At 50.7% G+C, this 26,963-nt stretch overlaps 2 protein-coding genes across 4 annotated transcripts in view; one reads left to right on the top strand and one right to left on the bottom strand.

The window, feature by feature from the left end:
- The window catches only part of KCNIP1 (potassium voltage-gated channel interacting protein 1), a 259,249-nt gene extending 234,928 nt beyond the window's left edge, over window positions 1–24,321 (bottom strand). The window contains exon 1 of one of the 2 annotated variants that reach the window (XM_081035837.1): window positions 23,707–24,321. In XM_081035837.1, the coding sequence (XP_080891963.1) occupies window positions 23,707–23,794 (88 nt within the window). In that variant the 5' untranslated portion in view covers window positions 23,795–24,321. The remainder of the gene's footprint in view (window positions 1–23,706) is intronic. The other variant, XM_081035840.1, reaches the window with a different exon arrangement.
- Window positions 1,613–10,834, top strand: KCNMB1 (potassium calcium-activated channel subfamily M regulatory beta subunit 1). 2 transcript variants are annotated; one of them, XM_081035749.1, is made up of 4 exons: window positions 1,613–1,763; window positions 3,790–3,947; window positions 5,359–5,530; window positions 8,329–10,833. In XM_081035749.1, the coding sequence occupies exons 2-4, from the start codon at window positions 3,814–3,816 to the stop codon at window positions 8,596–8,598; spliced, it is 576 nt and encodes a 191-aa protein (XP_080891875.1). In that variant the 5' UTR covers window positions 1,613–1,763; window positions 3,790–3,813; the 3' UTR covers window positions 8,599–10,833. The 2 variants fall into 2 exon arrangements, with proteins under 2 accessions (XP_080891875.1, XP_080891876.1); XM_081035750.1 differs by lacking the exon at window positions 1,613–1,763 and adding an exon at window positions 2,580–2,682 and having other exon boundaries at window positions 8,329–10,834.
- Window positions 24,322–26,963: the final 2,642 nt, after the last annotated feature.

The raw sequence follows: 26,963 nt of genomic DNA, 5'->3' as shown, positions 1-26,963 counted from the left end.
CTTGTCAAAGTGTTTAGCTGGGGCTCACTTCAGTGCCATACAAGAGCTCACCACCCCCCTTCCTTGTCTGTTCCCATCATCCAAGAGGAAAGTACCTTGGCAAGAATGCTAATATTTGTTTATAAATTTCAAATGTGTAAACTTAACTCATGTAGTTGATTATGGGCAAGTAGTCCTTTGGTCGTATTTAAAAATGGCCTGTCACTCTGTGCATGTGTCCCCTAGGGAGCAGGAGGAAGGCCTGGCATTTCCACATTTGTTCATGGACCCAGGAGGACTCTTCTGGTTCCTGAACAGACCAAGGACCATCCTTGGAAAACCACTCTCCTGGAAATTCATTCCAGGCCCTGTCCCTCAATGTCAATCCACCTGCGAGCACTAGGACTAAAGCCTTAAAAGACTGACCCCCTCCCCCTTAGCCATGGTGTCCATTAAACAGACAATACTCTCTCCTGTTGATATGGTTAAATGAGTAAAGGGGTGGGGGAAGGGGACTTACTGTTGTACGGTGTGTTAAGGAAGCCTGAAAGCTGTTCTCATTTCACGGCCTGCTGGGCTGGCTGCCTCAGGGTGGCTGAGGCAGGAGTGCGGGAGGTGGAATTCATTCAGCAGGCCTGGCCAGGTTCCCTGGGGGCGTGGGGGGCGAGGTGATCCCTTGGACCTCAGGTGGCAGATGACTATATAACAGAGATGACTTTTTATATCTCAGAGTAGGACCAGGCTCAGTAGAGACAGCCTGAGCTTTGCAATCAAAGCATGGAATCTGGCTCCCGCTCTCAGAGCAGGGTAACCATGGACCAGTTAGTTATTCAAGGCATCCAAGGCTCATGTCCACTTCATCTCCGCCCTGGGTGAAGTGTGGGGTAGAGGCGTCATGTCTGATACCAAGGAGAGGCCCAAAATATTGGGTTTGTTTTTAATTGGGTCTGATTTTAATCCGTACAACAACCGTTTTACAGATGAGGAAACAGGAAGCAATCTAGAAACATGTTTTGGCCTGCAAATGCTGATACTTGTCTTATTGATAGGTATGGATCTCTGCAAAGACCCCAAACCATACTTTGACGGTCTCTGGGAGGCCTCCTGACAGAGCAGGCTATTCCTGGGCCTCGCTGGTTAAAAACACTATGGAGCCAACCCTCATCACTACCCTGGACAAAGTAAGTTTAAAAATCCTAATAGCACAGATGACAAAATTCCTAATAGCTCAGAGAGGTGCTGTGACCTCCCCAGGGTCACACAGCATGCAAGTGCCAAAGGCAGGCGGGTTTGACTGCTCCAGCATCCCCAGTGGCTGACAAGCCACTCCTCCCTCCCCCATGCCAACAAAAGGAAAACCATTTCCCATTCCTGGCACCTCTGCCAGCCCACAGACGGAGTGAAGAAGAAACGTTTCCAAGTACAACAGGATGGTCTTTCCTGGCTTCTCAGTTTTGCAGTCTGTTGTTGTTTGAAACTTGTTTCCCAGGAGACTCTGGGAAATGCAGGTGCAGGGGCCTGGGAAGCAGCTGCTGTCTTCCTTTCTCTGGGCTGGGTACCTGCTCTCAAGTTTATGTCCTGGGGCTGTGTGCTCAGACTTGACCATGTTTGGGCATGGAGGCTTGTCCCAGATGGGGACCAAAGGCAGCTTCCCTGGAGACAGAGGCGGGCTGGGAGCCTGAACTTCCTGCTGGAGCTCAGGAGGCCTCTTGTGGGGTGGGGGCCAGGGGCCGGGCAGATAGTAAGTGTCCGCCTGCTGAAGACTCCCGGGCGCAGGGGAGATTGTGAGTACAGTGCCCGGAGCACTTGGGAAGTGGTTTCTCCAAGGCTGGGGCTGGACAGGAGGGCGGGAGGGCACCCTCCCTCAAGGGGCTGTGCATCTGGATTCCAGATTCCTGAGGGGTTGTTTTTGGTGTCACTGGGAACTAGAAGTGCTGGCACCTGACCCTTTGTCTGCTGGCGCTCTGTGGCCGGGTCACTCTAGTAGTTCAGTGCCCTGGGCCTCAGGTCCCAGCTTTTAGAGCAGCCAGAGGGCTACAGCCTGGAGATCAGCCCAGGAAAATTTTACTCCCTTTTGACACTGTAATGTCTGTGTTAGAATGTAGGGGAACCCCACTTCTCAGTGCCCCGAATGAGGGAGGAAAAGTTGTCATTTGGGTGTCATCCCTGTCAGTCATCTTGGAGGGAGTGACAGGGCTGTATCTTGTGCCTGACCCTGGGTTCTCCCCTTTAGGACAGTGGAAGAGTTGGGGGGACAGCAGGGGTGGGGTGAGAGGGCGTCAAGGACCGCTGATCAGATAGTTGAAACAGTCAATTTTTAGGAGAGAAGCCTAAGTAGAAAATAAAGCACGTTGCTGAAAATCCCTTTGGACCAATGTCTGTCTCCTGGACATTCACTAATTTATAAAAGCAACGTGTTTATTACTTTAGGGACCTGGCAGGGAAAATAAAGTTCTTCCAGATATCTGGCCACAATTTTCCTTAAAGCGGTATTACAGAGAAAAGGCCCCATGACACATATCTTTGGTAGAAATGGACTCTGGTTACTTTAAACAAATAAAAACAACAAGGAAATTGACTGGAAGACTGTGGGGCAGCTCACAGAACAGATGGGAAGCCCACACGAGGGACAGAAGCTGGGCAGCTATGTGGCTCCAGGTGGCACTCAGGTGGTGAAAGCCTCATCCCTGGAGGGTGTTCAGGGTACGCATCGGGGCAAGGAGGGACTCCGCTTTCATTGGGGTGAGGGAGATGCCCAGAAGGAAAATGAAGGGCTGCTGCTGGAAAAAGGGGGAAGAGGAGAGCTGCCACCTGCTTCCCCTGTTCTGCTTTGGCCCAAGGGTGGGTGCAGGGTGGCTCAAACCTCCATATAAGAGAGCAGTTGCTGAGGCCATCTCATGCCTTCTGCCCTTGCTTGAAGCTGGAGGTGGCCCTTAGAGGATCCTGGCTGCGGAAGGAAAGCTCCTGCCACCCCCGAGGCCTGTGGCTGCCTTCTGGGGTTCTCTGCATGCTGTCCCGGGCCCAGCTGGCCCTGCTGTGGGACTGTGTCGGCAGAGCTGTAAAATGCTCCAGGTTTTTCTGAGACAAATCTTCCAGGAGAAAGTGCACCAATGCTCCGCTGCTTGCTGAATTAGTTTATCTCCTGTGTTCGTTTTCTATTGCTGCCATAACCAATTCCCACAGACGTGGTGGATCCAAACAACAGAAAGCTACTCATGTCTGGTTCAGGAGTCCAGAAGCCCCAAATCAGCGAGATGTTGGCAGGGCTGTACTCCCTCCAGAGGCTGCAGGGGACAATCCATGTTCCTTGCCTCTTCTGGCTGCTGGGGGCGGCGGAGTACCTGGCATGTGGCGGCATCACTCCAATCTCTGTCTCCCTGGTCATATTACCTTCTTCTCTTCTGTGTCTAATTTCCGTTTGCTTCCATCCTATAAGGCCCCTAATTACATTTAGGGTTCATGTGGATAATCCAGGATAATCTCCCCATCTCGAGATCCCAAGTCTTTGCCATGTAAAGTAATAGTCACAGATTCCAGGGTTGAAAATACGGGCATCTTGGGGCCGATTATTGAACCTGTCAAACCTGTCAAACATAAGGGTTGACCTGGGGCACGTCCCTTCACCTCTGAGCCCCAGGCCCCTCATCTGTAGAAGGGGTATGACAATACTTGCCTGTCAGAGCTGGGCGGAGGCTTACATGGGACCAAAAAAGCCCTTTGAAGTTGCCAAGCTCTTCTCACCTGTCTTCCCTTTTGTGGACGACTTGTCACCTGTGCTGATCTCACATCTATGTGCCTCTGTGGCCCTAGAAATGAACGCTGTCCCTGGTGGACATGGGGAAGAAGCTGGTGATGGCCCAGAGGCGGGGAGAGACTCGAGCCCTTTGCCTGGGGGCAGCCATGGTGGTGTGTGCCGTCATCGCATACTACATCCTGGGCACGACCGTGCTGCCTCTCTACCAGAAAAGGTACCGAACCCTCCTGGCTTGCCCCCATCCTCCAGCCGCTCCTCTGAGGGTACAGTCTGTGAGGAACCCCAGCCTTCTTCCTACCCCTACCCCGTGACCTGCTCACCAGGCAGGAAAGTCTGGACAATCGTCATTCCCGGGGTCAAGGATTCACGTCCACGGAGGATAGACCAGACTGGGCTGGGATTCTGGGACTTGTGGGTACAGGAGATACAGATACAGGAGGCCATTTATCTATACAAGAAACACCAAATGCTCCAGTGTGAGTTTCATCCCAGGAGGAATCAGAGTCACAGTATTTTGTAGCTCATCTGCAGGTTGACTTCCCCTCTGAAACCTTCCGGCCAGTGAGAATCTAGCTTCCTGTTCAATATCTCAAGTGACACGGAGCTCACTACCTCACCTACCTACTGTTTTATAAGTAGAAAGGTCTACATTGAGCCAAAATCTGCTCCCCTGGAGCTCTGCTCTGGAATCTCACAGAATGTTTCCTGCTCTTGCTCCTTGACGTGTCAACCACTGGAGCTTTTAAAGGAAAAGCTATGAAATTCTTGATTCACATTCTGTTCGAAACAAACACACTCAGTTCTCTCAGCCTGTTCTTAAGATAAGCCTTAGAGCCTTGCCTCTGGGCACACTCCAGCTGCTGCCAGCCCCTGTGCCTGATAAATGGGAGATGAGTCACAATTGATTCGCTGCTGGTGTGTTGAGGAGTCTGTTGGCCTCTCCCGGGCCTGCTCCTTCCTCACTTTTTACAGCACTAGAGAGATTCCAGGCTGAAACCTTACTGGAGTGAGGCCCGACTCAGAGCGGCCATGTGCCTCCTACATGTCCCCCAAGTTAAGTGCCATCCCCACCATCTTTCCCACCTTGGCACAAATCCAGACCCTCCTTCATCTAGAGGTTTTAGGGGCAAGGGCACAGATTCTGAAGCCACCCACACCTGGCTTCAGGTCCTGTGTGGCCTCGGAAAAGTCACTTGACCTTTCTGAGCTTATCTTCCACCCTCTGCAAGATGAAGATGGTGTGGGTGCAGGGTCTTGGGCCTGGCTGCTCATCAGAGCAACTGCAGGGCTTTTTAAAATGTACCAGGGCCTGGGCCTCACCGCCTTAAAATTTCCGACTCACTTGGTCTGGGGTGTGACTTAGGACATAGGAATCTTTTAAAAAGTTCCCCAGGGTTTTGGGTGAGCAGCCAGGGTGGGAACCATTTACATAGATGATATTCAACCAGCATGGATTTTCTGATCCTGTTGTTCCCCCTCCCCCAGACCCATGGGCTCTGGGATCAAACTCCTTTAGTGCTGGATGTGTATGACAAGATGAGGGTCCCAGCCCTTGGCTCTCTAACAGGGTTCAAATGGGTGATCTGTGTGACCCAGGTTCTAAGGTGTGTGTGTGGTCTCCCCAGTGTGTGGACCCAGGAATCCACGTGCCACTTGATTGAGACCAACATCAGGGACCAGCAGGAGCTGGAGGGCAAGAAGGTGGCCGAGTACCCGTGCCTGTGGGTCAATGTGTCTGCAGTGGGACGGTGGGCTGTGCTGTACCACACGGAGGACACTCGGGACCAGAACCAGCAGGTACTCCCTGGGGGGAATGGGGGAATGTCCCCTAACCCCTGGCAGGTATGTGGGCCTGTCCCTGACTGGCTCTCTTTCTCCTATCTGGAGAGCAGAGACTAGGAAAGGTGAGCACACTTGACTGGGGACCACAGCTGGCATGAGGTCCAGCCAGACCTTGCTCTTCTGTGTTGGAGTCAGACAGACCTGGGTTTGAATCCCACTCTGCCACTAACAGGCTGTGTGACCTGCGGCAGCTTACTTAGCCACTCTGTGCCTCAGTTTCCACCTTTGCTGACGTGCTATTATGAAGTCAGAGACTGCATATAATGGACTAAGCTAGATACTGGATGGATAGCATGCACTCACAAAGAAGCAGATAGTAGTGTTATTACCTCAGTCTATAAAGTGAGTCAAATGAGAGGCCAGGCTCAGAGATGACCCCACAGAGGGGAACTCCTGTAAACCCTCCATCTCAGGAAACCAGGGGCCTAGGGTGGGAGAAAAGCCAGTGCTTGGTAGATTTTCTCATTACTGTCTCCAAACAAACACCCTCAGCCTCCAAATCCACCATCGTAGCCCTTTCTAAAGGAAACATAAGTTGGCCTGTATTCACTCACTCATTCACCCACTCGTTCAGTCAACAGTCATTGAACACATCCTGTTAGGGCTTTGGACTCAAGAGGAGAGAGCTCATATTTGAAATAATACTTAGGAGGGAGGGAGCAGTGCCACAGAGAGCAACAGAGAAAATTGTGGGGTTAACGGAGGGAGGGACGTTTTCCAGCCAACAGTGAGGTAAGGGTATCAGAAAAACATTGGGGTTAGGCAGGTATTAGATCCGCAGAAACATGGAGGGGCGTACATATAGAGGGCAGGGCTGCGGAGGCAGGGATGCGAAGGGTGAGAATTTTTGCTGTGAGCACCTGTGAGCACAGTGATAGGGTGTGGGGTCCCGGGAGCATGGTCAGAGTGGTGCAGGGGAGTGTGGCATTCAGTGCCTGGGCACAGAGGCAGGACCACAGCAAACAGTCAGGACTGGAAGCACGGGCTAAAGTCAGAATTCGGTGGCTGACCATGTGGGAAGGGGCAGGGTGCTTGGGGGCACAGTGGGGTCACTGACAGCCATGGAAAGGTGGGGATCATAGAGAAGTGGGTCTGGGCAGTGCGAGGCAGCCAGACTTGAGCTGCCATCACTAGCCTAACCCAGCCCCACCAGATGGAGGGATAGCCTCCAAACCTCCTGAATCAGCTCCCATCAGGACACTTGCCTCTTCTTGGCATTCAGTGGCCCTAATTTATCCCAAGGAACAAGAAGCACATTTTCAAAGATAAGCAGAGTGATCACTGGTGTGACAGGGATTGGGGAGCAGGCAGGCTCACAGGCTGCCTCCCTGATCCCAAGTGTGCCAGCTCAGAGGAGTGAGAGGTCAGATCGTCCCCTGAGATGAGCTGTCAGCAGCATCTGAGCCAGGGTTCTGTCTGGCCCTGGAAGGACAGCACTGGTTGGCAGCCACCAGCTATTCTATCTTCTCTCCCATCACACCCAGGCATCACCAGAAGCAGTGCTACTGGCAGGCTGCCTCACAGTGGGACAATGGAAGTACCTTTATGTTTTTGCCGTGCAGCTGGGTCAGTGGGCCAGTTGCCCCTCTACCTTTGCTCAGCTCTGAGTTGCAGGGGGCCAATGCTCTAGGCTAGCGGGGTATCGTGTGAAAGGCCCCTCTTTAAGAAAGGAAAGAAGGAGCTATTGTTGCAATTTCATAGTGAAGTCACAATATCATTATTATTATTATTAATAATAATAACATCTCCCATTTATTGAACACTTACTGTGTGCTGGGCTCTATGCTAATCCCCACAACAGTTCAACTAGGCAGGTAACCTCACAAACCGTTTTGCAAGGCTCAGAGAAGTGATGGCACTTGCCAAGATCACACAATTCGAAACTGGTAGTTGAACCCAGGCCTGCCTGGCCCCATAACCATACCATTGCTCAGTGGGCTGGATTACCCAAAGTCACAGTCAGAAGCACTGGGGAGACTTGGGCTCGGCCCCCTCAGCTCAGGATTCTGAATCCACCTGCAGTGCCCACCAGCTCTGACTGCCAGATTACTCATGAGCCAGGTTCTCCCCAGCTTCAGCTGCCTCTGGCTGGCTGGCGACCTATTTCCGGAAGTAGCTCCTTCACTTTTCACACTGTCAGAACTATGATGAAACCCTACTTTGTTCTGCTGGAGTGCTGAGGGCAGGAAGCTTTGGGAGCAGGGCCTCAATCAAATCCAGGGAGTAACTGAGGCCTGGGGAGAAGCTGGCTTGACAACTAATGGATGCAGAGCCAGGACTCCAGCTGGGACCCCTGCCTCCAGTTGTACCCTGAGCAGCTCCATGCTCGCAAATGCCATGCTCGCAAATGACACTCTGAAGTCACCCTCTACAACCATACAGCGTACAGCCCACCAAGCTTTAGACCAGGGGTGTCCAAACTGCAGCCCGCGGGCCAACTGCGGCTCGCAATCCATTGTTAATTGGCCCGCAGCAAATTCCAAAAATATGTTTAGTTACTGTAATAAACCAGGTGAGGCAATACGTACTTCACCTCGAGTGAGTGGCCCGGCTGTTTGTGTATTTTACCGCATATGGCCCTTGGTGAAAACCGTTGAAAAAAGTTTGGACACCCCTGCTTTAGACATTCTGACTCTCACCAAGGGCCTGACTCCAAAGCTGGCATTTTTCTTTACTCCATGCCAGACACTCATCTCTAGGCCCCGAGAAACAGGGACTTGCAACACCATGGGCCCTCCTGCTTCTCCCCACAGTGCTCCTACATCCCAGGAAGCCTGGACAACTACCAGATGGCCCGTGCCGACGTGGAGAAAGTCAGAGACAAATTCCACGAGCATCAGGTTTTCTATTGCTTCTCGACAACTCAGGAGAATGAGACGAGCGTTCTGTACCGGCGCCTCTATGGGCCGCAGACCCTCCTCTTCTCTCTCTTCTGGCCCACCTTCCTGCTGACTGGCGGCCTCCTCATCATTGCTATGGTGAAAATCAACCAGTCCCTCTCCATCCTAGCAGCGCAGAAGTAGACTCACCCACACCACAGCACTGCTCGGGCCACAGGGGGCTGGGGGGACCCCGGGCTGTGCCCATGCCTCTTCCTCCTGCCTTCCCACGCTGCCCCCTGCAGACCATCCTGTGCCATCGCATGGCTGCCCTTGGTTAAGTCAGGTCCTGCTCAACAATGTACAATGGCTCCCGAGGGCCTCGGAGCGCACAAGACCAACCAGTGACAGCTCTCCATGACCTGTTCTCACTCAGCGGATTCAAACCCATGTCCTACTGCACCGCTAACTACCCACAGACAATGATGGTTCTTACCTCTGCCATGGTTGGCTCAAAGGCCTGTCTGTCTTGCCCAGAATGCCATCCCTGGCAAAGTCCCTTCTTTGAATTTCATAATGAACCCAGCAGCAGCCCCCACGTATAGAGCACATTTAGAATATCTCTTGCTTTTAGGTCACTCAGTGCCATATATATATACACATTTATTCCAATATTAACAAATATATAAAAAATAACAAGAGGAAGAGTGTTGCAGCTGTGGAATCCAGTGATGCCCTCAGGCAGGTCAGGGATCTGAGAGGTGGGTATTGAGAATCAGCACCAACACCTGTCACTTCCAACCAAGAGCCCTGACGCATCCCCACACCTTCCAGGCCCTTATCTGCGGACATTCCTTCCCAGGGGACACAGCACACCATTCCCAGAGTCTCTCTCTCTCCAGGGTCAGGGCAGTGAAAAGTCCTCCCAGTTTTTTAAGACCAAGTCTCATATTGTACTATCTTTCTGCAAGGTGTCGCCATTGGGGGAATTAGGTAACGGGTACTTGGGATCTCTTTATTATTTCTTATAATTAACTGCATGTGAATCTGCAATTATCTCAGAAACTCAAGTTTAATTTTAACAAGTGAAAAAAGAGGAAGTCCTTGCCATGAGTCTCACTTATAGAGGCTGCTTTGCCCATGGTTTTCATGCACCTGCATTTAGGGCTACAATACACAGAAACTCAGAATATCCAGGAAGGAAGGCATATCCCTCTAGAAAATGTGGTTCCTGGGGATGCCCAGACCACTGTCCCACGCGTTATTACCATGACCTTCATTCACGTGAAGCAAATACCCTCCTGTCAACAGAGATTGGCCTTCTTCTGTCAAATCCCACACCTGCCTGCTGCTCACAGAACGTCATGCATAGGACGAGCGTGAAATAATGGGCATTTGCATGTGATGGAGTTAGACACTGAGGCAAAATGTTTTTTGGGATAATGGCTGCCTGGGAGCAGAGAGCCCTCATTAGTTCTTAATAAATCACTCTGCTAATGAGTGTCGAGTTCTTGCACTGTTTTTGCTTTTCGTCCCGTGGACAGGTGACTCACATTTGGAGAGGAGTATGTGGATCGAGCTCCATATCCCTCCCTGGGAACTCAGACAGGAAAGGGAATGGGGAGGGGCAGAGATGGCTGAGGCGCAGTGTCTGCCTTCAAGGAGCTTCTCATCTGCTTGCCACCCTCCCTCCCTGCCCCCTCCCCACATTATTACGATCTTCCTTCCTCACAGCAAAGGACCTAATATATGCAAATTCAACAGAGGCAATATAAAATATCAATCAATCTTCATTCTTGTGACTTACGGAAATGATGCCAGCCCCTCCTCTCTCCGAACCAACAATTTATCCAAACTTTCTCCTAATTTCAAAACTCCTTGCGTGAGTGGTTTGTAAACGGCTAACTGGCAGTGCAGGCTGGTGCACAAGGATATCCGACGTGCTTTAAATTAGTCTTGCATTTGGGCGAGTTTAAATTATGTGAAATATCTGCAGAGATACTGTTTGAACCAAGTTCAGCTGTCCTGGACCTCACAGACACTGTTGTTTCACATGGAGGGACAAGAAGAAGAGCAAAGGCAGATCAGAAAGGCACAGACATTCACACAGTGCAGCACAGCCATTTCTCCAAGTGGGACCTTCCAGGGTCAAAACTCTTTTCCTAATAATGCTAAGATGCTACTCACCTTTTCCACTCTCTTTCCCTTACCAGCACACGGAGAATTTTTCAGACTTTATATCACAACAGAATGACTGCAGAAGCAGATCTGAGAATTTAGATGTCTTCTAGTAAGCCAACAATTAAAGAGATTTGCAAAAACGTAAAACAATGCCAATTTTCTCACTACATATTTTTGGAAAATATAATTATTTTTCATAAAAACATGTGATTTTGTTAACATGTAATGATCTTATTTTAAAATAAATGAATTTACATTAAGGATTGTTAGTTTTCATTTCCAAAATAATGAATATTAATAGCTATAACATATCTAAACAAAATCTCTTTGGAGTTCTCCATACATTTTAAGATTGTAAAAGGATTGCGAGACTAGAGAGTTTCAGAACTGCTGATCCAGTGAATCCCAGAAAAGGTCTCTGCTTTTTTCACACTGTGCCATGTGGACATCTGAAGCCCTCCCCTGGGCTTCATCAGATTCCCACCAGGGTGGGGGTTGTGGGGGTTGGGGTGCGGGAGGAGAGCTTCAGTTTCTCCCAATATCCTCTGGTTCTCACTTCCACAGGTTGATTAGTATATGAATTATCTTCCTACCCACAGGTGCTTTCTTGGCTCTTTGTTGTGTCAACTCAAACACAGCACTCAGCTTCCTCTTCGGGTTCCACAACTCTCCCTCCCGCTCACATAAAACACATGCTTATTGACTACTTTCCTTAAAGGCTTCGGGAGGTGGAGAGAGGAAGTTAACAGATGCAAAGCAAATGACTCCCACCTGAATGTTGGATGAAGTGGGTGATTCATCACAAGGCTGTGCACCTCCTTCCTCAGTTGCAGAGTCAAGGGTGACTCCGACCGGAATCTCCCGGGACCTCTATCATCTCACACCACGCTCCCTTGCTCTTGATATACATAAGACAAAGACGGGGGCTGGCTAAGCACCTGCACCTGCAAGACATGCCTTCTCTCCCCACTCCTAATGGGACGCTGACGCTGAGCTCTCCTCTGTGAGTTGTGGAGTGGATTACGACTCCCCTTTGACTCCTCATGTTCAAATACAACCTCATGTTCTCTGAGGGTCAGTAGTTCTTGAAGATCCTCTAGTGCTTCCCCATTTTCTAGTCAGGTGCTTGAACCCTCCCTGTAATATCCCCCTGTAGTGACAATCTGCACCAACATCCCTTTTGCTGAATGACTCGCTGTATCAGAAGGAAACCACCAAGGCACGGGGAGCGGGGGGAGTGGGTGGGAATAACTTGCCACAGGTCAGAAGTTAGTAAATAGTAGAGCTGGGATCCGAACCTGGGCAGCATGGCTTCAGCCTCTACTCGCTAACCACTGTGCTTTCTGCCCCGTAGTCTCTGCCCATATCAAACATGGAAAGTGCTGAGCAGCCTGCTGGCTGCTTCCATCTACCTTCCCACGAGTCCAGGCTCTCAGGCGGCTCCCTAGAGCCACGTCTCTGAAGAGTCCATGGATGTGGGTGAGGCCCAAACATACAGGCCTGAGAAAGCCCTGCGAAGGTTCTGATGTGGGCACTGCCAAGACGGACAGGGCCACGTGGTCAGCTACAATCTGCTTGGCTCCACGGTCACCCAGCCCACAGCCCATCAAATGCCTGGTGGGAACCCGGGCACGCCACGGCCACAGCCATGGCAATTCCTGAACTATAATAGTCACTCTATTAAAAAGCAGAACCAGAGAGCGGCTGGTCTGACATGAGTCTTCCTCAGAGACCCCACACTTTGCAGTCATCCCTGCTGCTTTTCCAAGTGATTCCAAGCCATTGGTTTAACAGCCCACTCAGTCCACTCTAGAACTTGTCCAGGAGTTCTGGATATATGTCTATGCTCCTTTATATATAGCTTTAGAGTTTTCTTTTACTATTGACAAAACTTGGGCCATGTACACCTTCTTGGTATCTGAGTAATTTTTCTATGACTCTGTTGACCACACAAATAGTATTCCTAGAACCATCTATATACATGTGTCTTTAAACACCACTTTATACTGGTTCTTCTCAACCCCTGGAATTGAAATTCCTGGAGGCACAAGCCAGGACCTCACTGATTTGAAGAAGCCAGGGCTCTCTGGGCAGCTCCTGACCCCCCAAGTGAGCCTCGTAGCCACGCTGGACCACCGTGCCAGTTCTGAGATGCCATTCCTTGTGGGGAAGGCGGAATAAACCCAAAAAGAAGTGGATGTTGCTGTCCCTCCATCATATCATTCACCCCAAGCTGACTCACCCATCAGTTATCATCACTCTCTCTCTCAGAACATGTTTTAAAGGCTTTTTTTTCTCATTCTTACAGTTTCTGGGGTGGGGGTAAGTTTCAGCTTAGTATGACGTTATTCTTATGGCCCTAAACTATGTGTTTTCTTTGGACAGGGAACCTGCAGAAAGGAAAGTGCAGAAAAGCAAGAGTTGGAATCTGACTCATCGGTGACCTTGGGCAGTTCATTTTATCTCTGACTCTCAGTTTCTTCAAATGGAAAATGAGTGTAATGTGGTTCGTTTTATAGGGCCCTTGAGAGATAATTCAGTGCAATAAGGACCGTGAAGCCCCCAGCACAGTGCCTGGTACATAAAAGACGCTGCACAGGTGTTTGTCCTCTCTCTGAACACATGTGCCTCCTTCCTCCAATAATACAGTTTCTCCTGTTTGAGCTCAGGGAACTTCCTGCTGCCCCCTTCTTCTCACTGGCAACTTCCCACTTCACTTTCTTGCAAGTATCATTGAGCATGAGCTTGCCTCTCTCCCTTTCAATCCATTTCCAGCTATGTTCCCTCTTAAAAATTTATGCCACAGACTGCCCAGCTTTGCTTTAACCTTTCTTGAATCTACTCTTATAACCTTAGTTCCTGAGGAAAAGCAGAACCTGCCCACAGCGGCCACATCCCCGCCTGGTGGAACCATCCACGGGTCAAAGGACCACTTTCCTCGGGAGTCCCTTTCATGGAGAACCATCATCACTGACAACAATAGGTCTGGCCGGAATAATCCTCCCAGGGTAATGCAGGCACATCCCAAAGGCCCAGAAAAAAAGGCTTAATTGGAAATTAAATTGCATTTCAATGCCAGCTGCAGGATGTTTATATCCACAGCTAATTTATCAAGTGGATGCCTCATCTCCCTGAAGCCCATGGGAATAGAGTGGCCGCATCAGCAAAATTACAAGCTTGTATCTGATGAGAACTTTCTTTAAAGCGCAAATTGAACGCTTCGAGATTCTCATGTTGGGTTTTGTGCACTTATTGGCTGCCTCCTCTGTGCCAGGCCCTGGAAACAGGATACGGGTGGGACCTGGCACTATACTCTAGCTGTGCCCAGGCCAGTGACAGGAAGGGACTATGGAAGCAAAAGATCCCCAACTCGCAGCACGTTAGTTATCCAGGGTTGAGTAGCCTAGGAAGGTAGAGAGTATTATGAATAACTTCGTAGCTAAGAGTTTGATTTTCTACTTACTACTATACTAAGACCACAGTGATTAGAGCTGTGCCAGACTCCTCACCAAGCCCTTTACACATATTCATTCCATCTTCCAGGCAGCTGTGGGGAAGAAATGTACTCTGACTTTCACTGTCCCCATTTCGCTGATGAAGAAACTGACACCTAGAGAGTAAGTCACTTGCCTGAGGTCATTACTACCCAATTAATAGGACGTAAAACTGGCAGTTGAACTAAGGTCATTTTATGGCAGAGCCTACGCCTTTAAAACAATGTGGTTTGTTTTATTATACTGCACCCGCCTTTACGTCTCCCAATTTTTAATTTTGAAAATGTTCAACTACAAAAGAGTTGCAAAATAATACGATAAGCATGTACATCCTTCACCTTGATTTACAAATTATCAATCTTCTGCCATTTTTGCACTTCTGTTTCTCAGTCAGCCAGTGTGTGTGTGTCTGTGTGTGTGTGTGTACATGCTTGTGTGTTTCTGAACCACAAGGTTGGTTTAGAAACACAGGGTTGGTTTAGAAACCGTGTAGGGACCAGTTTGGCTGGAGGGGAGTATACTGTAGGCGGGGAAGACAGGAACAGGAACTGGCTGAGAGTTGGGGTGCGGGCCTGAGTGCCGGGCCTAGCAGTCTGGAGTGTGCGTCTACACGGATAGGACAGTGAGACGACAGTGAAAGCACAACTTGTACGGAAGGCACTGAGAAGAATTTTTCAAAAATTGAAGATGTGTATTCAACGAATGATATCTGTATGGTCTGATTAAATATACATGCTTATTGGAGACCATGTAGACAATACAGGTGAGTACCTACAAGAACTTTAAAAATAATCCTGACCCCCAACTAAAACCCGTACTAATTATTTCAATTTATTTCTTTCCTATGTGCTTTTCTCTGTGTACACACCTACTCAGAGTTTGGAACCTCCTTGCTCAAGCACTTTTGTGTCCTGCTTTTCCACCTAATATCACGTCACTAGCCTGTCTGCCTAGTCTTAGGCCGCCCTCAAAATAATTTTTCAAAAGTTTAGTGTTATTCCACCAGATAGAGGAACCAAAATGTATTCCACCCACTGTTTTTCGACTGAAGTTTCAATGGTCTCGTTTTTCACTATGAAAATATAATTCCATGTCCAACACCCCTAATAAAAGTCTTTTCGCACATTCTAGTGGTCTGCGTAGAGTAGATTTCCTGTCGGGCCTCTCTCCTCTGCTTGTAGATGGCCACTGTGTTCTTCTTGCTGCGTTTCATGTGGTCTTTTCTGAGTGTCTTCTCCTGGTATCCCTTCCTCTACTTATAAGGACACCAGTCCCATCGGATTAGTGCCCCACGCTTACCTCATTTAACCTTGACAATCTGTTTTAAGGTCTAAGCTCCCAATACATTCACATTGGGGGGTTAGGACTTCAGCGTATGAATTGGGGTACAGGCACAATTCAGTCCATAATTGGGGGTGACAGTGCTGAGGGATTTGACCAAGAGAGTGTTCCTTTAGTAATGCATTGGGTCTTCAGAGGGCAGCTCTGGCTTTGTAGCCTAGGGCAAGTTATTTAACCTCTCTCAGTCTTAGGGTGGGAATAATAAGAGTCCGTAACCCACAGGGCTAGAGCTGGATTGAATGTAGGGATCCTTATAAAGCCCCAACAAATAAATAGCATTCAATGGACAGGGGCAATTATTATTCCTCCGACGGTACCTGTTGAATTTGGAACAATAGGCCACTATTTCTGGACTGATGAGGCGCTGGGCAGAGTTAATCAGTGCAAGGGTACCGGGCACATTCTGCAGTCTACTACACGTGGCTTAGGAGTGTCCCCATCTCCAAGTGGCAGCAGGTGCCCAGCTGATGTTTGCAGATCGTGAGCAGCAAGCCTGCCCTTGGCTCTGCCTGCCAACCACAGATGGTTTGAAAAATGCCACCCAAACTGGCCCAGGGTTGATCAATAGATTACAGAGAGAAAACTGGCGTAGGCTAACCCCCGCCTCTCAGACACAAGTCTCACACTCACCTGTCCTGCCCTGACTCCTGCTCAGTTCTCTGCCTCCAGCCTCTTTCAGCCAGATGTGAAAATTGGCCTGACTGGAATTAAAATGGGAATGCTTGCGGTGGTGTTTTCTTTCTTTCCCCTTTTTGCTGTGTTGGCTACAGGGTCAGTTCTCCCATATTCCCGTTGGACTGGAAAAGGTGACCTGTGGGTAATGGTTTGGGGTACAGACTGGAGGCTGAAGTCTCAGGGAAATTCTCCGGAATTCTGCTGCTTCCATCAGAAAGGAGGCCTTGAAACCCTGATTTCTGAAACAAGAGTGTGTCGCCTCTTGGCCAAACTGGGAAGGAATCAGGTTTGTCTTCATTGCTTGCCTATCCTGGATCTGAGTTTCATAAATGCAGGGAATCTAATGGAGGGGGTAAAACCGGAATGTGGAAGCAGACGGTCCAGCTTCCAATTCCGGCTCTGTCCCATGCTGGCTGTGTGACTCGGAGTCAGGCCCTTCCCTCAGGTCTTCCCCTCTGGGGTGGGGTTAACTAGAGCTCTTAATCTTCCAGGGTCCTTGTGTACTTTAAGTAAATGGCATCGGCAGAGTGCTGGGAGCAGGGAGCGGGGGTCATGTGTAGTGTTGTAATTATTGTTACTGAATCTTAAAATCCCACAGCTGAAAGGGAACTTGGAAATCAGCAAATCCCTCATTTTACAGATAGAGAAACTGAGACCCAGAGAAGGGAAGCCCTTGCTCAGTGAGCAAATGTGAGGGTTTGGATTCAAACCCAGGCCCGGCTCCAAAGCCATGACTTTTGTAGCTTGAAGAACATGAAGTGGAAACATGATGGCTTCAACCAGAGAGGACCAGGGCTGGCTTCGTGTTCATGGCCCTTCCACCCTCACCCCAGCGGGAAGGAGGCTTTTTTCTGCCTCCAGACTGGGATCTGTGAGGAATACAGGGAGGTGGGATGTCACTGGCGGTGATGAAGGTCTTTCCTTGCATTGTTTCCTGGAGTCCTGGCTTCCCTTTCCATCTAGCTGGCCCGGGAAGTCTGTGCAATCTTCTCATCCCTGCTTCTTCTCCTCCAAAGATCCTCTCCCCAGCTCACTGCCCTTCTGTGGGACCCTCAGAGCCTGGGTCTTCCTTCCCGCCCTTCTGGTCAGACACTGGCCAGCTGTAGTGGATGGGCAGTGTAGGCCTGCTGCTTAGGGGCAGTCCCACAGAGCATGCAAGGCCTGGAGTGGAAGGGGGAGCAGGCTCTCGGTCTTGCTTACATTCACCACCCCATCTTATCAAGGTCATTCTGCCTGGTCACTTCTCTCAAACTCCAGCACAGACATTCAGAACAGGGAGATGGGTGGTGGGAGGCCGCTGAGCTAGCCTGGCAAAGACCACGCCTCGAAAAGGGACTCCAGTTGGATAGCCTGGTGTTTCTGGGCAGGGAAAGCTTTCAGTCATTATTTGTTCAACATCCACTGGATTCTTGAGGCACCAAAAATAAGCCCCACATGGTGAATGCTTTTGTAGGGCTCATGCCCTTGTGGGGGTGGGGGCATGGCCAACAAGTGTGTAAACCGCTAAATAAAAAGGGTAACTTGAGCTGTTAACAAGATCTCGATTTCAGAATGCGTAATCCAGAGTGACTGATGGGGGCATGTATAACCCTGGAGGAGCAAAACTTTTAGAGAAGGGCTGGGAAGAGACTTGACCCAAAGCCCATTTGTCTCAGCTCTCCCTCTTTCCTCCTGGAAACACGTCCAAGATGTAATCACATCAGAAGAGAACAGTCAGAACTTTTTTACCAGGCAGCTGCTACATGCTAGGTACTGAGTATCACAGGGCACCATCTCACTCACTCTCTTACTGACCCCATGAGCTGGGAATTACTGGCCTCATTTTCCAGGAGAGGACACAGATTCGAGGTGGGAAATGGCTTATCCAAGTCTATCCTACCAGGAAGTGGTAGGATTTGAATTCAAGACTGTCTGGCTGCAGAGCTGTGCTTTCTTCTACTGCATCTTGCTGCCTTCCACACTTACTTCACATGACTACCTCCACACTCGGGAATTAACAGGTCTCAGGGACGTGGGACCTCGGGTCTGGTGAGAGAGCTGTCCCAGGGAAGATTCTGTGGCTCTAAGAGGGCTGAGGGTCACTGCATGGCTAGGGACCTCCAGGCTTCTGAAGGCTGATGAAGACCCTACTTAATTCACTCCACACTGTGTCTTGGTATTGCAGCCCACGGTGCCCTCCCACCTGCAGAGGGGCCCATTTTCCAGCTGCTTTTAATTTGGAACAGACTAGCCTCTCCCCCGTGCTCCTAAAGTTAATAAGATGTCTACGCAGCCCTGCTAGGATAAGCAGCCCTGAACAAATTATTCCTGCCTGTTATTGGGGTTATCCAGAAGAGAGGCCTGGTGGCCCCAGAGAGGGACAGACTTGGCAGGTGGGGGGAGGTCCCACCTTCCTCTCTCCCTTCTGCTATGGGACTACGGAGACCCTAGAGAGCATTGGCCAGCGAAAGGGGTGAGGACGTGATGGGCCTGCTGCAGAGCGGCAAAGATGAGAGAACCGTACGTTAAGATCAGGGCTGCTGGGCATCGGGAAAGCCATGGCGAACATATTCCCCACCCTGCTTTGTCGGGCTTTGATTAGAGAGGCAGGCATGGCCCAGACCCCCCGTGACTGAGGTTCCCGCCGACACAAGGCAGGTGTACACAGAGGTAGGTCCCTGCATGCACCCAGCGAGCGGGGCTGTCCTAAAACAACCCCAGTGCTGGTCTGCACCGTCAGGACTGTGAGAAAAAGAGGTGCCCAGGGCACAGAGTTTAAGGAGGGCCTCACCTTAAGCTCCCTGCAAGTGCAAGGTCACCCCTACTAGCTGCCAGCCTGTTACTTGTATTATCCGCATTAAAGAACAACCTTGTGCAGTTGACGTTATTATTATCTCCAATTAAAAGTGAGCAATCTTGGCTTGGGAAGGCTGTTCAACAACCCCAGCTCACGCAGCCTATAGATGGACAGAGTTGGGACTCAAGCCCGGTCTGCCTAGAGGCAGAGCCCATCCTTAAGTTCAAGGTCAGTTTCTTGGTCTGAACAGCAGTTGCGGAGGAAGCAAGAGGAACAGCCTGTCTCTGATGGGTCTGAAGCTGAGGTCCTGCCTCTCACAGACGGAGGTGGGGGGAGGTTCAGGGCTCCAGGGCAGTCCTTGAGATAAATCAGATTCTAAGGTCAGCCCCACACCCCCTCCCCAACTTGCAGCCGTGTGGGTGGCCAGGACAACGCTAGAAGCTCTTCTGGATTGGATTTCTCCCGCCTGCTCACTTTGGCTTCGGCTATCTCTGCCTGGGGTGAAAGATGAGTTCCCAATGTGCAGAAGGAAATGGTCTTAAACCTCCCAGCCAGAGTGGTGGAGGTTGCACAAGTTCTGGCTCCCGTCAGTGACCCCAGGTATCTGTGAGGGGGTGGGGAGCTGGTGGCACAGGAAGAGGTGGGTTCTCCAGGACCCCCGGGTTTATCGGGGCATCTAAGCCGGAAGCTGGGCTTCTGCTAAGTTACAGAGCCTGGCAGGGCCTGGCTCTGAGAGTCAGGCTCCAAACTCCTAACAAGGTAATCAGGTGTGGGAAACGGTTCAAATGTCATCTCAGCACTGGGTAGGGCCTTAGGAAAGCAAGCGCACGAGTGAGGAAGCAGAGAATGTTCTAGAGGCTAGAGAAGCGGCTCTCAGAGGCTATGCCCAGAACTGAAGAAACCAGCAGTGAGGGACGTGTCCCTGGCCTGAGGCCTTCACTGTCCTGAGAGTATTAGCTATTAACTGCAGTAACACCAAGGAACATTTCCCTTGTTATCCAGGGAGCTCTGTATGCACACACTCACGTTCATCCCACAAGGAGGGCGTTATGTCCCATCTGATAGTTTAGGTAACTGAGGCCAGAGAGGTGAGGGACCCAGCTCCAGGCTTCCCAGCCAGGGTGCAGAGGACCCAGGCTGTTCTAGTCCGGCATCCATTGCGCTTTCCATTGCATAATTGGTTCACAAGTTTTTTTTTTTTTTTTAAGGCAGAGAAACTCTCTAAATTTTAGAGAACTCCAGTATGTAAAACAAATCATAGTAGAGCTGAAGGGGCAGGAGTGGGGTGCCAGAACCCCACCCACAATTTAGGACAATTTCAATGTCCTTCCAGGGCACGAGGATGCGCAGGCACAGTTCTGACTGAAGCGTCTTGCTGGAGGCTCGCCCTCTGGCCACAGACTCAGGTGCTGCAGCTAGACAGAGTTTAGCGCGCATTTTCTGAGCACCCAGGCCAGGGGGGCAGCCCGGCAGCTCGCAGTGCGTCCTGCTTCGGCATTGTCTGGGGGCCTTGCTGACGTCTGTGCCAAGTGTGGCTGCCCTGATGGTTTAACACTGTTGCTGAAGCGCCCACTCTCAGCTGGATACCAGACCCGGAGCTCTGGCCATAGCGCTGAGTGAAACGCTGTGGTCCCTGCCTCATAGAGCTCAAGTTCAGGGGGGACAACAGCCTTTAGCAGACAGGTTCCTAAAAGAACATGGATCACAGGTCGTGGGCAGGGCTATGAAGGAGAAGCTCAAGGTCAAGGGGATATGTGAGCACAAGAACCTCATCAGTTCACTCTGAGAAGGGCACCGGTGAGAAATCGGGGCCACCCAGCAGCTTAGACCAATAGGAAAGGGGACAGCTGGCATTAGGGGGAGGCAACTGAGGTCCAGGGGCAGGCGGGACGGGGTGGGGGTTGGTCTTGAGCTTTCCCTGCTCCCCAGCTATTCTCAAGACAGGGCAGAAACAGTACGTTGTCCCCAGGACCGGTAGGAGGTAATCGGTCCGATAGGATCTTTACGTTCCTTAATCCTGAAAGGGATAAAGAAAAATCCTTCTAAGGGTTGGATTACTGCAAATGTAGGACTCCGTGCCCTGAATAATGAATAAGTAAAAACACAATTAAAACCAGAAATTATTAAGCACACATTATGTAGTGTGTCGACATAGGGGCTAATCTAAACCCACCTAAGGCTGGTCTATACTTTAGATAGATTTTTCTCTGCTCCCCTGCTCTGGAACTGGCCCTGCTCCCATGGTCGTTGATTTAACAAATCTTTAGCAAACACCTGGGTTGGGCAGGACACCAGCTTCCCAGCACATGCCTGGCACAGAGCCAGGGCTCTGTGAACACTAGGTTCTCTCTGTGGAGCTGCCATCCTGTCCTGGCACCTGCTGTGGGTCGCCTTCTTGGGACTCTACTGTAGAAAACTCAGTCCTGAAGGAGGTCAGAGAAAGGCCAGGTCCTCAGCGCTCATCCCCAGGGAGCCCTTTCTGTGTCACAGGGAGCTCAGTCTCTGAGATTCTGAGTGGAGAGAAGGGACTGTCCTGACCCGCTGGCTGGTTTCTCTGCAGAGGGTGACACTCCAACGCAGCTCCCGCTGCCAGCACAAACCTCCTTCCACTTGCCCCGCCCTGCCCTCCTGCTCATCGCCATAGAAGCCACTGTTGGAGGAAGTCTCTTTTTGTCCTGGTCCAGCCTCCATGTCCCCCTCCATCTGAGCACTTGGTGTGGATGAAGCTAGGTGGTATTTGTGTCCTGGGTCTGTGCCCCCACGAGAACACACATTTCTTGATGGAGGGCTTGTGTCTTATTCATGCATGTGTCTAGTGATAAGTGTGCTACAGAGTAGGTGCTCAACAAATAAACATTAAGCCAATGATTGAAGACAAATATGCAGAAAACAATATCTTCACGCTCAGTTGTGCAGGTAGCCATCTACCTTCTTTCTCTCTCAGTCTGAATCTTTGTCTTTCACACACACACACATACACCCCTTTGCACACACGCTCTCTCCCTGACTCACCTCACACTCACCCCTCTTGCTGCCCCTTCTCTGATCTCTCTCCCTCTCTGGTGCTGCCTGGGGTATAGGGACCCACCTGCAATTAGCTAAGTTACAGAGCTCCTGACCCTGGCCCCACACAGGGGATGGCTGGGCGCAGTCTTTCCAGACCCAGGCCCATCTCAGCCCCTGACTTCTCCCTCACATCTGGTCACAGCAACACACTCCATAAAGGGATCCTGTCTCAGCTTCCTGGATTCTTGCAGCAAGGCTGGAAGGTAATGGATGCATTTTACACGTGAGGAAACTGAGGCTCAGAAAGTGTACAGCTTGCCCAGGGAGCAAAACCAGCGTTGGGATCTAGGTTTCTTACCTCCAGTCGCAAGCTCTTTCTGCTGCACTTCCGGGAAGCAGAGACTGGCATAGTGTGCTGCCCTCACCCCTCGCCCCTGAGACCCTGGTGACCCTGATGCCAGAGGAAAACTCTCAGTTGTCTCAGAGGAGTGAATGCGGGAACTCTCTGCACTCTCCTAAGCCCTTCACCCCAGTCAATCCTACGTGGGGCCCCCAAATAATTCTGCCAGGAAGCTGACCCTCAGCATTGGGCGTTAGACTGAACAGCCTTCCTGGAGGGGCAGCGCCTGATTTCAGAAGTGTAGTGGGGACAGAACAGGAATGATGAAGGGTCTGAAAAAGGAGATATGCAAAATCTCACCATCCCCCCTCCCTCACCAGCCTTACAATCTGCAGCAGCCAGACCCGCTGGGCAGCCGGGGACGGGGACATGAGCCATGTCATTAGAGCTGGCCACACACAGCCTTTCTCTTCTCTTCTCTTCATATTTTTAAATCCTAATCAAGGTTTGTGGCCTCCCTCCTGCCCTGAATACCCTGCCTGCTGCTTTCAGTCCATCTACCCCAAAGCCCCTCCTCCTGAACCGGGGAGTGAATATTTAAAGACATTTTTTCAGCCAGTGAAGCCACATCACACTTCTGCTCTCCGTTAAAATATTATCTCCAGAAAGTTTGTCAGACTCTCTCTGAGTGCCTCAGCTTCCCCAGTCAGAGTGTAAGATGGGGCTCCAGAGGCAGGACCAGGCTCTGCAGAGCTAAACCTCCCCTGTGCAACTGGGGCCAAGTCGCATACACACAGTCCCAGCTCTGGTCCACAGCCACCCTTTCTGGGCTGCCAGTGGCTTAAACCTGCAAATGCGTGCCACCCAGTTCTTGGAGAAGTAGAGAAGACCAACATCCACATAGGCAGGAGACATGGGGGTACAGGGATCCAAGAGAGCAGAGCAATGAATGAAGCCCCAGAATTGCAGGACCCTGGAATCTGACAAGAGAAAGCTCTTGGTACATCAGCCCCAGAACTGATTCACATCCCATATCCACCAGCGCATGGAGGAGAATGACGCCCCGGTACCCCCTCCTGCTGGCCCCTCAAGCGTCTCTGTTCTGCAGTTACGTACAGCCCACTGCTTCAAATCTCTTTTATCAACAAGACACAGAACTCCGTGGGTAACTTCTTGAAACTCTAGTCACGTGAAGCAGCTTCCAGTGCTCTGGGAAGGGTTCTGTCCCTCTACCCGCCTGTAACCAATCAGCCACAAACCACCAAAAAGCCATTTCCAAAGTTCCAGGCAGTGACGGCCAGCTGAGCTCCCTGGCGCGGTGCCTCCCTGCTGAGACCCAGGACCCAGGTTATCAGCAACCCAAATCCCAGCACACTGACGTCCCCCAGCCTCCTCCGAGACCTGGGAACACCAGAATGGCCACACCTGCCACACCGAGGCATTCCGACGAGTCAGACCACATCAACACAGAAAATGAAGATTGAGGCCAGGTGTCCTACCTTTGCTGAGGGTCCCAGTGATGAGCTTAAAGATGGTCTGGGCAAATTTCACGAACCCAAGCTTGCATCTTTTGGAGCAGCCGCTCATGGTGGTACAGAGAAAGCAGGCTCTGCTGTCAGCACCCAGAAGGGATGGCTTCTACCTTGTCTGCCCCTGGAACTTGGAGGCCTCGGCGAACCCAAAGAGATGGACGCACCCCAGAAGCTCTGGGAAAGAGCACAGCTGCCTCTGCAGTGAGTCCGACTTCTGCATCCAGAGAGCCTGCAGGGCACGGTGTTTGCTCCCTTCCTCTGTCCTTCCCTCCACCCCTTCCTGCTGTCCACTCAAGTCCTACTCGCAGGAAGACATCAGGATGGCAGGGCTGGGACGGCACTGCCAGGGCACAGGGCGCTCTGAGAGAACCGAGGAGGAGAGTGAAGCTGAGCAGAGCAGGGAGGGAGGAGCTGGAGCTCTCCCAGGCTTCGCTGACTGTCTTTCTTACATGGCAGTGGCAATGTAGCAATTAATACTCTAGTCAGCGGGAGGGGCTGCGACGCAAAAAATACCCCGTTTCCCAGCTTCCAGGCTGGCTCTCCCGCTCTTTCCCTGGTTAAGCTAACAGATCAATTCTGTGTGCCCTGATTGGGATCCGTGAGAACTCCCCACAGAGCAAGAAGCTGCTGCCGGGTACTCAGTGGAAAGTTTGCAGGCAGCCTCTGAGTGGCCTGGTTTGTCTTGCGTAGACGTCGGGCTGAGTGGGGCGCTCCAGGGAGGGTGGGGTGGGGGCGGCTTGTAGCTCCCTCTGCAGCACCCGCAGCAGGGAATGTCTGCCCACCTCTGACCCCAGGTGCCCCCACTCAGAGCCAGCTGCTCTGTCCCAGCTCCCACCCCTGCGCTCTCATCAGGATAGGAGAGGAGTGTGATTGGGGCTTTTCTTGATGAAGAAAGTAGTCCTCAGAAATGCCATAAAGAATGTCCGAAATTCAAACAATTTGACTACAGTACAATCCTTTTAGAAGTCAAACTGCAAGGCAGCACGCACATGTGAAGTCCAACTATTGTTTCATAAGTCTGGCTGCCGTTCGGTACCACACTGTGAAGGTAGCCAGGGGTCTCCCGGGGCATCTCATCCCACCCTCTAGAAAGGGATTACTTTCCTTGGTCCTTCAAAAGGTCTTCATGGGCCACCTGCCCATGCACTGTGGCTACATGTGAACAGCAGACATAAAATCCACTGTCAGCTGAACTAAGTCATGCCTTGGGAAGGTCTTTCTCTTCCTCTCCATCCGCTTGTCTCCTTCTCACCTGCTTCTCTGGGATGTTTGAGAAGAAGAGGTTACTTAAGAGCTGGAGAACAGAGACTAGCAGTTGATAAAATGCCAGATAAGCCGGAACCTATGCCCCATATCTGGCTTCTTCCCCATCTTCCATGAGTTATGGGGAAGTGAATCTTGAAATAAACCTCAGCCCTTCGGATGTTCACCAACAAACTTGAGCTTCAAGAACAGACCTCCGAGACGGCCCACAAACACAGAGCCTTTGTCCAAGGCCCAGAGTGACCTGTGTGCCCTGATTCGCCAGCATGGTATGAGTCACAGCATATAAAATGGGAAGGAGCCCGGGGAGAAAATACCCATTGTGCCCGATGTCGTAGGGCTGGACATAGCCACATTATTCATTTTTGTCTCCAGTTAAAATGCACTGGTATCTTGGAATGTGAATGACACTTAACCTCATCAACCAATGGTCGTTGGCACCAATTCAACGTCAATAGGAATCCCCAGTTAGCCACCAGGAGCCCTTCTTGATAGGTATTTTCTTTCTCGGAGTCGACTGCCTTTTGTTCACTCATTCACGTGTCCAATATTTATCAAGTTCCCAGTATTTAGGAAAGAGCTGAGCAGCCAGGGTACAGAAGGCACTGAGCACCCAGGAATTAGAAGACATGGAGCCAGGCAAACTGGATAGATGCAGTCACGTCCTCTTGGCCCTCACAATGGAGTGGATTTAGCACCAGACATGAAACCCTTGTCAAGAATCCAGTTACCCAATGAACTTGGTTCACTTTGTAGAATCTTAGTGGGCAGGTAGGTGTTAAGAAGGAGAAGGAAAGAACTAGATCAAGGGCCACTCCCTGGCAGGGAAGGGCCAGGAAAAGGGCCTCACTGCCTGGGCTCAGTCCTGTCTCTCTTCTTTCTCATATGAAAGAGAGATACACTGAGGATTGAGAAGCCAGGAGAAGCAATGGCTGTGGCTTCGGTGATATTAGCTGACCCAGAACTTGGTCTTCAGCCTGGAAACCTGGCCAGAAATCCAGCTAGAGGAGTGGCTCCCGGAAGACGGTCAGCAGTACCTGTATGGGGATGACAGACGATGTCTAGGGGGCTCTGCATTTGGATTCTAGCTCAGGATTCTAGAACGCCAACATTTGAACACAGAAGGGGAAAGAAACAGCAGCACCTGTTGGCTGAAGAAGTAACTCCAAGCAAGACAGGGAGTGGTTAAGAGCGTGGCCCTTGCACCAGGTACTCACCTGTTCATTCTATGCAGATATAGTATCTAATAAAGACACTGTCACCACGGCCTCTGCTCTAGGTACTGACTATAGAGCTGCAGACAAAGCTAAGGGGGTGGGCTTATGACGTTCACATTCACGTGGGAAAAGGACAGATAAGTCACCAAAGGTGTCATATATACAGGGTTGTGCTTTGAAGAAAAAGAAAGCCAGGTGGGAGGAGAGTGACAGGCGCTCCTTTTCACAGGGTCATCAAGGAAGGCTTCTCTCTATTAAAGTGACATTTCAGCAGAGACTCTAAGCACACAGCCACAAAGCGTTCTGGAGTAATAATGGTTATTAGGGCTGAGGGTATAGGAAGTGCAAAGGCCAAAGACAGACCTGAGATGCTAAAGTCTGCAATTTAGCAGCTGTGGAGCCAGCAGGAGAGCCTCAGTTTTTCCTTCTGGAAAACGGGAATAATAATCCTACCTCCCAGGAGTCGGGGAGGTTTAGATGAAACCAATGTGCTTACTATCGGGTCTGGTGTAGTAAGCCACTCTCTCGGTGGCAAAGGTCATGACTGTTGCTCTGACTGCTGCCACTGTTGTTGTCGGTGCCACTCCTGCCCCTGTCTCCTAAAACAATTCTACAAGCAGAGGCTGTGGAGATAAAGCCTCGTGATCACTGGAAACCACGGAGCCAGGCCCCAATTTTTAATCTCCCCAGCGGTAACTCAAGCACGAAGCATGTCTGATTCTCCTCTGATCGCAAAGTATTTGA

This window comes from Rhinolophus hipposideros (assembly GCF_964194185.1).
Source record: "Rhinolophus hipposideros genome assembly, chromosome: 23".
Classification (NCBI taxonomy): Eukaryota; Metazoa; Chordata; class Mammalia; order Chiroptera; family Rhinolophidae; genus Rhinolophus; species Rhinolophus hipposideros.
This window is presented reverse-complemented; position numbering and strand designations above follow the sequence as displayed.

Coding starts and splice junctions, on each gene's coding strand:
- KCNMB1 (XM_081035750.1), top strand. CDS start 3,814: ATGGGGAAGAAGCTGGTGATGGCCCAGAGGCGGGGAGAGACTCGAGCC. Junction 3,948..5,358: donor CTGCCTCTCTACCAGAAAAG/GTACCGAACCCT, acceptor TGGTCTCCCCAG/TGTGTGGACCCAGGAATCCA. Junction 5,531..8,328: donor CTCGGGACCAGAACCAGCAG/GTACTCCCTGGG, acceptor TTCTCCCCACAG/TGCTCCTACATCCCAGGAAG.